We start from the raw sequence: 10,238 nt of genomic DNA, 5'->3' as shown, positions 1-10,238 counted from the left end.
GAGCTCCAGGACAGCCAAGGCTACACAGAGAAACCCTGTCTCGAAAAAAAAAAAAAAAAGAAAGAAAGCAATTCTTCTCAAAATAGCATCTAGAAGAATTACTACCTGAGTTCAACCATAGCCAAGGAAGTCAGGCTGGCCTCAAACTTTTATCAGCCCTCCTGCCTCAGCCTCCTGAGTACGAGGATCACAGGCGTTCTGAGCCACAACTGATTTATATGATTCCATTTCATGGGTGCCTATTGTAATTAAATTCAGAGAGACAGCAATCAGAACAGTGATCTCCGAGGCTGAGAGCATTGCAGAACTGGGATTTGTTCCTTAATGAGTATTTCAGTTTGAAGGAGAAAGCTCTGAAGATGGACAGTGGTGACAGTTCTCAAAAAAATGTGGATGCACTTAATGCCAAACTAATATGCCTTTTAGTGGTGAAAATGGTGACAGTTACATTTAAAAAACATGATACTAAGAATGTTTTTCATTTAAAGAGTATAGCAAAGGGCTGATTAGATAGCTCTATTGAGATATCTAATGATGCTCTATTGAGCAGGTCATGGTCCCTGCTGGCAAACTGAGTTTGATCACCAGAACCTACAAGGGGAAGAAAGGAAGGGACTCCAGAAAGTTTTCCTACACAACACTGTAAGTGAATCGAGTGCCACTGAATTGCACAGGTCAAAATGGTTACAATGGAGATGAGCTAAGGGTGCACAGCTGAGTCAATCCTCAACCCTGAAAAAGCAAAAGGTTGAAATAGCTTTACACACACACACACACACACACACACACACACATATATATATACATATATATATATATATATATATATATATCGCTTACTATTATAAAAGAAACGCTAAATATACATACCAATAGTTAACATAAGCCAAAATTTGCTTTTAAATCACAATCAAACAAGAGTGTGGGATTATTCTCAGTAACCTAGATCAGTTGTCTATACGAATTAAAAATACTAGACAACAAAAAATTTCTTCTTTGGCCTAGGGTGCAGCTCAGTGGCAGTGGGTTCCTCAAACATGCAGAAGCCCAGAGTTTGACTCTTAGCATAACAAGACCCAACACAACAACACTCACCAGAGCTCACCAGAACTTACAGGAAGCTGGAGAGCTGCCTCTGCAGTTGAGAGCACTTACTGCTCTTGAGGAGCACTCAGTTTGGTTCCCAGAACCACACCGGGCACTGTTCCAGCCTCCACAGGCTTCTGTACTCAGGCCCAGATACACAGACATACATAAAAATCTCAACAAAACACATCACACAATCAGGAGCTAGAGATACAGTTCATTCATACATAGAGTGTTTGCCTAGAAAGTCAAAGGTCCCCGTCCAACCTCTACACCACAATAAACTAAATTCTCACCTAGCTTAAGTAAAACACAGAGCCCACGAGCCTTAGCACCTTCTTTGCATACAAACCTCTTGTGTGTTTGTTTTGGGGGTTTTGTTGTAGCTCAGACAGTTCCCAATTCAAGATTTCCCCAACTCAGCTTAATAGGGACAGGGAGTACAGCTAAGAGACTCGCAGCCGGCATGCATTTAAACCTCACGTAAGCTACCACACAAACTAGTAAGAGAGAAGACACAACTGTGGGGTCTATTTACTTCTGACTCACTCAAGCAAAAGTAACCAAGTAAAACACTCTGGCTATTAGAAAACTGTCCCCTAGTGAAGGAGCTCAGGCAATCAACCCCCCAAAGAATTCGGAATAGGGACAGAAACGGTCTTAAATTCAATTACTGTACTAAATACTACTGACAGAGGACACACAAAATCTATGCTTTAGTAAAGAAACGAAAGGACAAACTACTTATGGGAATCATTCCTGATTACTAAGTCTATGAAAAGAACAGAGCACTGGAGGCTGACAGGAGAACGTGAGGAATGACAATTACAGTTTAACATCCTAGCTGGAAAAAAATTATTCAAGTTCTCTGTGGATGGAAATTCCATACCGATGCAGTAAAAATGTGACAATGGAACTCTCCTGAAGCCCACCTGACTTGGAAAATGGAATGAGAGTCATTAGCTTGAGGAAGCTGCAGAACTAGGCTGGACGATAAAGAGCAATCTCTAGCCAAACACAGACTATCACTAAAGCCAAATACAAAGATGAAAGTATGGCAAAGGCAGAGAAAGATAACAGAACTAGTGGGTCACAGGAGGAAATGATGCCTTTGGCTTGGGGATAAGAGTGAACCTGGGAAGGCAGGGGTGTTGCCTAGGAAACTAGCCTGATGTCAAAGGGTGTAACCTGGCAAGGTCACCAGACCCCACACATACCAAAGCACATCTGTGGAGGTCCAGGAACAACACTGTCAAGTAGGTTCACCTTCCCCCTTATGTAGGTCCCAAGAATCAAATTCAGGGAGTCAGACTTGAACAAATGCTCTACCAGCTAAGCCATCTAGAACCTACAATTGTGGTTTTGATTGAATGTCTTTCTTTCCCATTAGACTATAAACTCTTAGGAACAGGACCACAGTTGTCTTCTGTGTGACTGAGACCAGAGCATGATACCTTAGACATAGGGAGCCTGGGAGCACTCACTCTGTTCTCATAGGTGCGTAAATGCACACAAGCAGGCACACATGCCTAGGACCACACAAAATGAATAAACAAATGAAGAAAAAAAAAAACCACTGATTGAGTCACCCTGCCACCCTGCCTGCGTAGGGCCAGGGTCTGACCTTTTTCTCACCTTATTTCAAGTCTTCTCTAGGTCAACCCACATGAACACTGAGGGAACACAGAATGCCTTCTGGATATATGTCTACCTACCACCTAGGTAACAAGTGGACTGTGGGTTTGGGGGGTGTTTGGTTTTTGCTTTGTTGTTGTTTTTATCATCCTTGGAAAAACAAGAATGATAAGTGATGAGTCAAATTCAAGATTTCAGGGGATCCCTGGGGACTGATGACACTACATAGAGCCTGCATTCGCTGCCCTCCTTCAGGCAAAGCTACTGTCTTCTAATATGACAGTAACTATTGCCAGCCCCTCCATGCTATTCCTAGGCATCTAATTCACCTTTAACTGTTTCCAAGCACCAGTCACTCAGCATTCGAAAGACTGGAATAGGTGAAGTCCTAGGTTTGATCTCTACCACTAATAAATAAGTGTTGCTGGAAACAACACAGTCCTTGAGGTATTGTGGTGGTTTAAATGAGAATGCTCTCTCTACACCCACTCCCAAATATCTGCACGCTTGGTCCCCAGTTAGTGGAACTGTTTGGGAAGGATTGGGAGGTGTGGCCTTGTTGTAGTGGGTGTAGCCTTGTTGGAGATGGGAGAGGGTTTTGAGATCTTAAAAGCTCACACCAGACCCTAGTCTTGTTCTCAGTCTCCCTCTTCCTCTCTCTGCTGACAACTTGTGGATTAGCTACTGATCCTATTCCTTCCCATCATTACATTTATAGACTGACCCTCTGAAACTATAAGCAACCCCCCAGTTAAAGGCTTCCTTTTATAGTTGCTTTGATCATGGTATATTTTCATAGCAATAGAACAGTAACTAAACAGATACCCGGTTTAAAAAAAAAAGAAGAAAGAAGATGGATGGATGGAAGGGAGGCAGGAAGGAAGGAAGGAAGGAAGGAAGGAAGGAAGGAAGGAAGGAAGGAAGGAAGGAAGGAAGGAAGGGTGGGCTGGAGAGATGGCTCGGTGGTTGAGAGCACTGCCTGCTTTTCTAGAGGACTCTGGTTTAATTCCCAGCACCCACATGGCAGCTCACATGGTAATTCCAATTCCAGGGGATCTGACACTCTCAAGCAGACACACATACAGACAGAACACCTATGCATTTGAAATTTTAAAAAAGAAAAATAAAAAGAAATGCAGAGGCCAGGCTGATGGTATACACCTTTAATCCCAGCATTAGGGAGGCAGAGAAAAGGGAATTTCTGTGACTTCAAGGCCAGCCTTGTCTACATAGAGGGTTCCAGACCAGCCAAGTCTTCATGGTGAAAACCTGTTTAAAAAAAAAAACCAAAAAACAAAAAACAAACAAAACAAAAAAGCAATGCAGGGGCTGAAGAGATGGCTCAGTGATTAAAAGTGCTTACAGAGTTTGGCTCCCAGCACCTACATCAGGTACTCATTACTGCCTGAAACTCTCTAGTTTAAGAGGCTCTAACACCTAGCCTCCACAAGCACCTAGCATGAGTTATCTACCAAGCCAGACATCATGGCCTCTGCATAGTTCTCTGGCCAAAGGAGTCATCGTCTCATGAAGGTTCTTCCAGAGCGGTTTGTCCCAGAGTTACTGGAGGCTGAATTTAAAGCCTTGTACACACTGTTAAGTGCCTCACCAACGACCAATATTGCCTGGCCTGACTTCTTCTATGTATCCTTCATAGACAGAGACAGAAATTAAAATCCTTTCATTTGGTTTTGTTTCCTTTTGTCTTTCCTAGAATAGAAACTTCAAGAGGGCAGGATGTAGACTGCAGTGAATCACTGCCCAGCTTAAACCACTCTTCTGAGAAAGCCACTCAACACAAACCACTCTCACACACACACCAGCTTATCTAAGTTTTTTCACTTCATTTTTTTAATAATTATTTTCCTTACTAGGTGGGGTTCATGTAGGGGTCATGTATGTGCCACAGCGTGCATGTAGAGATGATATTACAGCCTCTGTTCTCCCCTTCCATGGGTTCTGGGGATGGACCTCAGGCCGTCAGGCTTGCATAGCAAATACATTTACCCACTGAGCTATCTCACTGGCCCAAGTGTTTTCACTTATGACACACAGGAAGAAAATAATTTCACATTACAATCTAATAAACACCATATATATAAACACTATATGTAATATTACGTATAATTAGCCAAATGTAGCTTCAGAAAAAAACAGACACTGGATAATAGAGATCTACTTTGATATTTTCAGGCCAAAGTTATATAATAAATATTTTTACTACTTTTTTCCTATGATTAGTTTTCTAAACTACTAAATAGTGAAAAAGGGAAAAAAAAGCACCAACTGATATGGGGTAAGGATGTAGGTTGGTAGCAGAGCGTTTGCCTAACATGCACAAACCCTGGTCAGTGCATAGCATCCCACAAACCATGTGTGGAAGTAGACAACCTACAGTCTCAACACTTAGGATGTGAAGGCCAGAGGTTCACAAGTTCAGAGGTCATCTTCATCAACGTAGGGATTTAAGGCCTGTCTAGTATACATGACACCTTGTTTCAAATCAAAACATACACACAGACAGACAGACACACACAGACACACACATGCGCACATAAACCCACCAAGCAATGATATGCACTAATTTTCATTTTTAAATTTTAATACATAAAACCAATAGCAGTGATTTTCTTTTCAGGCAAAAGTAATCTGGTAGGAGATAGATATTATCAATTCTAAACTATCACACACTCTAGTCCTATCCTAATCTAACCAGTCAGTAACAAAATAAAATGGCAAACCTATAGATTCAAGACAGTCAGATCAAGAGGCCCTCACTAATCCCCAAGTGATTTCAGACTGGATGGAGACAGACGCAGGTCTTTCTCATCTCATCGAAGAGCAGCCTTCCTGCCTGCTGAGTCCCGAGAGCCCAGAACCCTGGATCATCCTCAGCAGCGTCTTCTTTCACATCTGGAATCCACTGCATCATAGAACATCAGTGCACACACAGGCAGCAATTCTTATTGCCCACATTGATGCCATTCTGGCCCGAGCCACTCTTTCTTGCCTTAGTTACGTCTTCCTTAACTGAGCTCTTCAATTCCACTTTAGTCCTCCATTGTTGCTTTCTCAATGGTGCTGCCAGAACTCAATTAATCATTAAATCACAGTACCTCATGACTGTCTCCAGCAATTTATCCATCTGAGAACAAAAAATCATCCTAAAAAAAAGTTCATCCTAAGACGAGATCGTCCCTCTGACAGTTCTGATCTCATCATGTGCCACTATCCGACCACCGACTGTCTCAAACATACCATGTTGCTACCTCAAGACTTCCCTTGCCATTCCCCAGAATTCACATGGACACCCACGTGGATAGCTCCTTCACTTTACTCCTGGCCTTAAGGCATCACCATGACACTCTCTCTGGCCTTCATTAAAAAAAAAAAAATGTCAACCCCTTCTTCATGATCTCACCACATACACAGATTACACCATCCTCTTAGCACCCATCTACCCTCTAACCGGGGGATACAATCCATTCACTTGCTGTTTACTGTCTGCTCCCTGCTCTAGATGGCACAGGTATTTACTGACTACTGTATCCTTAGTACCTAAAACAGTAGCTGGTACCAAGCCGTGATTTGATATTCGAGTAAGCAGATGGATGAGTAAGCTTGGACGGGGTGAAAGACAATGGAACAAGTTAACTTGGAACAGGTGGCTGCAAGCTCAGCGTGGTGGTTCAAGTGTGTCCTCTGAGCACTGAGGAAGGTGACACAGGAGGATTGCCACAAATGCAGGCTCAGACTGGGCACCAAAGAGGTGGCCTAGAATACAGGTAAGACCATGTCTAAATAATAAGGACAATAATAAAAGAAATAGCTAAACACAGATAAAGATCTGTATCTCAAACTTAAGGAAAGCCTTGCCTACAAGATATCTCTAGCTTTATCAGAACATGGTGAAATAGGCTGGCAATGTCCCCTTATCTGGGTCCTTCCGAGCCCATTATCTATGCTCAATCAATCAATCAATTCTGAGACATGGACTGTCTATATACTATGCTTTAACAGAAAATGTATTAAAAGACAAAAACCAGAAAACAAGAGTTAAGACTAGTATTTTGAAGTAATAATATGTGGACAAAAGAAATCAAGGGATCTTCTAAGCTAGGCTCCATCACTAATCAGACAATTATATATGATCAGAATGTCACAGAAACTGCTTCTGGTATCCATATTAATATAATAGCTATGTCTATCTATGTTGCTCTCAACCAGTTATTTAAAAATGAAGCTGGGCCACCTTTAATCTCAGCACTCAAGCGGCAGTGGCAGGCAGATCTCTGTGAGTTCGAGGCCAGTCTAGTCTACATCGTGAGTTCCAGGATAGTCAGGGCTGTGTAGAAAGACCCTGTGTCAAACAAACAAACAAACAAACAACAACGACAACAAAATGTTGGCCCCAGATTGACATTACACAGCCATAATTCCAGTGCTTGGGAGGTAGAGGAAGAAGAATCAGTTCTAGGTTATATAAGATCCTATCTCAAAATAACAACTGATACAGCAAACAGCTAGGCTGGGGGGGGGGGNCGTTTGGCAGCCCTTAAATCCCTAGCATTCGTACAATTGAAAGAAAGTTGTTGCTTCAACGCACAGTTATGAAGTTTTGTCCACAGTTACTAACAGGGGAAGGGGAATCAGGTATCCTTGCTGAATGCACTATTTAGAAGCTTTTATGACTTTATCTCTACTTTTTTGTGGGGGGGGGGATAAAGGGTTTGGTTCAGTGTTTGCCCTGTACTCATCTAAGGCCCTGGGTTCAAGCCAAAAAAACATTGTTTTGAAAGGAGGAAAAAGCCAGGCATGGTGGCGCACCCCTTTAATCCCAGCACTTGGGAGGAGAAGGCAGGCGGATTTCTGAGTTCGAGGCCAGCCTGGTCTACAAAGTGAGTTCCAGGACAGCCTGGGCTATACAGAGAAATCCTGTCTCGAAAAACCAAAAAAAAAAAAAAGAAAAAAATAGAGGAAAAACAAGAGCTGGAGAGATGGCTCAGTGGTTAAGAGTACTGACTGCTCTTCCAAAGGTCCTGAGTTCAAATCCCAGCAACCACATGGTGGCTCACATCAGATGCTCTCTTCTGGAGTGTCTGAAAACAGCTACAGTGTACTTACATATAATAAGTAAATGAATAAATCTTAAAAAAAAAAAAAAAAAAGAATCTTTAGGCTGGGCAGTGATGGCACACGCCTTTAATCCCAGCACTTGGGAGGCAGAGGCAGGCAGATTTCTGAGTTTGAGGCCAGCCTGGTCTTCAGAGTGAGTTCCAGGACAGGTAGGGCTACACAGAGAAACCCTGTCTTGGAAAAAAAAAAAAGATTGACAGTCAGCAAAGAACAAGAGAGTACATCTTAGGGGGGTAAAATGTTCTATTTCCTTACTGAAGTGATTACATGGCCAAATACACTTGTCAAACCCCAGCTAGAGGTGTAATACAGTTGACAGTGTTTGCCTAATAAGCATGAGGGATCCGATCCCTAGAAAGGCATAGACAGGAAGATTAGAAGTTCAAGGTCTACAGAGACTATGTAATAAGCTGAAAAACACCCTGTCACAAAGAGGAAAATGATCTGTGGCCCAACAGTCTCAAAGACATCTTGAGTAATAAGATTTGATTTGAAGCACTAGCAAAAGGGTTGAAAGCCAGGTGTTGGTGACCCAGCGTTCAGAAGGCAGAGGCAGAAGGATCCCTGAGTTCGAAGCCAGCCTGGTCTACATAAAAGTTCCACGGACACACACACACACTCTCTCTCTCAAAAGTTCCACGGACACTCTCTCTCACACACACACACACACACACACACACACCCCACACTCTACTGCCTAACCAGGAACAGGGGTGGGAGGAATCTCAGCTCACTGGATAAGTGCACATGTGCACATGTTCTGTTCTCTCGGAAGATCCAGTACCCAACACCCACATCAGGAGGCTCACAACCTCCTCTTACTCCAGCTCCTGCCGTTCTGACCTCTGGCACCAAACGCAGATGCAGATGCCCCCACCCCCGCGCGCGCACATAATTTGTTTTTACTTTTTAAAAAAACTGCCTTCTCCTCTAGAAAATAAAAGCCCCCAAAGCACTGCTTTCTAAGGCATACTTCCTGGAAAGGAAGGAGCAGTTCTGAACCGGGCTCGAGTGGATTAGGTCGTTAAGTGTGTGCCCTAGAGAGCTCTGGGCCTCCGTGAGCCTCAGTTTCTCTTTATGGGAAACGGGTTGATGGCCTGGCGTGTGATCTAGCATCCTGCAAGTGCTCCAAGCATTGAGAAACGCACGTTGTCACTTGAGGCTGAGACTGCATTCCCTCCGAGGGTCACGGTCCTTTCCGGGCACCGGACAGCCACGCGTGACCTCTCCTCCCACCCCCACCCCGGCAGCGCACGGAGGCCTCCCGCCTCCCCGGCCCGCACCTCGCTGAGGAAGCGGGTGATATCGTAGACTCGCCCGTGGATCACCATCCACGTCTCCTCCGCCGAGTTTCGCTTCGCCACCTCCTCCAGCCGGTAGTAGGTGACGGAGGGCTCGGAGCCCTCGACCTTCTCGCCGCTGCCGCTGGCCTCCGGGGTCGCCATGGGATCCGAAGCCCTCTCCGCCGCTATCTTGGCTTCTACCGCTAACTTCCTTGACTCGCCGGCCCGCGCCGGGTCCTCCTCGGCTTCCGTAACCGGGTAAACCTGGTCCGACGTCCGACTGGCCAATCGGCGTCGACCAGCCCCTCCAACCTTGCCAATCAGATAGCGTGATTTTGGACCGGCGCCTAAACGTGGCCGGGTGACAGGTGTCACCACAGGAGAGCATTCTCTCTGCTCCGCCCATGGGCAGGCAGGGCCCTAAAAGAAAAGAGCCGGTTTCCGGCGTCTCTTTTCCCTTCCTGCCACCCTGGGTTCCCGAATGACCGGGCCCGCATTTTCCCTCGATCTTCCCATCCAGAATTGCAGCCCCCGGGGTTACAAGCTTTGCTGTCCCCAAGACTGGTTCCCTTTAAGGCTCCAAAAGGCTCAACAATTAAAATAGGCGTGGGACTTCTACCTTCCTTGCCCAGAGGTTTGGGATGTGTGTTAATGAGAGTGTGTTAAGAGAGGCGTGAGCCCAGCAAGCCACTGTGTAAATCACAACTGGCGTTGGACTCCATGGATCTTAGGTACAAGGCCTTAGGACAGCAGTTGGGGCAAGGGTAGATGTCCCAAGTTTCTTCCACTACTGACAAAACAATCTCTAACTGAATTCTTCAGTGATCAGGGCTCATCTACACTGTTTTAGTTTCTAAATGGCCTAAAATAGGATTTACTTCAAATGACCCTTGCTAACAGTCTAGGGAATTTGGAATTCTAAGTTAATGTGCAAGGTTGCGAGCCTTTCTCTTTCATTGCGGTGAAATCTAAGAGGCTGATCATCCTAAAATGTTTCACTGGATACAGAAATTATGGTACATTTACACAATGGAGTACTACTCAGCTATTAAAAAGAATGAATTTATGAAATTCCTAGCCAAATGGATGGACCTGGAG

At 44.4% G+C, this 10,238-nt stretch overlaps 1 protein-coding gene across 2 annotated transcripts in view; it reads right to left on the bottom strand.

Moving 5' to 3' along the window:
- Nucleotides 1-9,405, bottom strand: part of LOC110299743 (cytochrome b5 type B) — a 37,883-nt gene extending 28,478 nt beyond the window's left edge. The window contains exon 1 of one of the 2 annotated variants that reach the window (XM_029480491.1): nucleotides 9,141-9,405. In XM_029480491.1, coding sequence (XP_029336351.1) covers nucleotides 9,141-9,302 — 162 coding nt within the window. In that variant the 5' untranslated portion in view covers nucleotides 9,303-9,405. The remainder of the gene's footprint in view (nucleotides 1-9,140) is intronic. The other variant, XM_021169543.2, reaches the window with a different exon arrangement.
- Nucleotides 9,406-10,238: the final 833 nt, after the last annotated feature.

This window comes from Mus caroli, chromosome 8 (assembly GCF_900094665.2).
Source record: "Mus caroli chromosome 8, CAROLI_EIJ_v1.1, whole genome shotgun sequence".
In the NCBI taxonomy this organism is placed as follows: Eukaryota; Metazoa; Chordata; class Mammalia; order Rodentia; family Muridae; genus Mus; species Mus caroli.
This window is presented reverse-complemented; position numbering and strand designations above follow the sequence as displayed.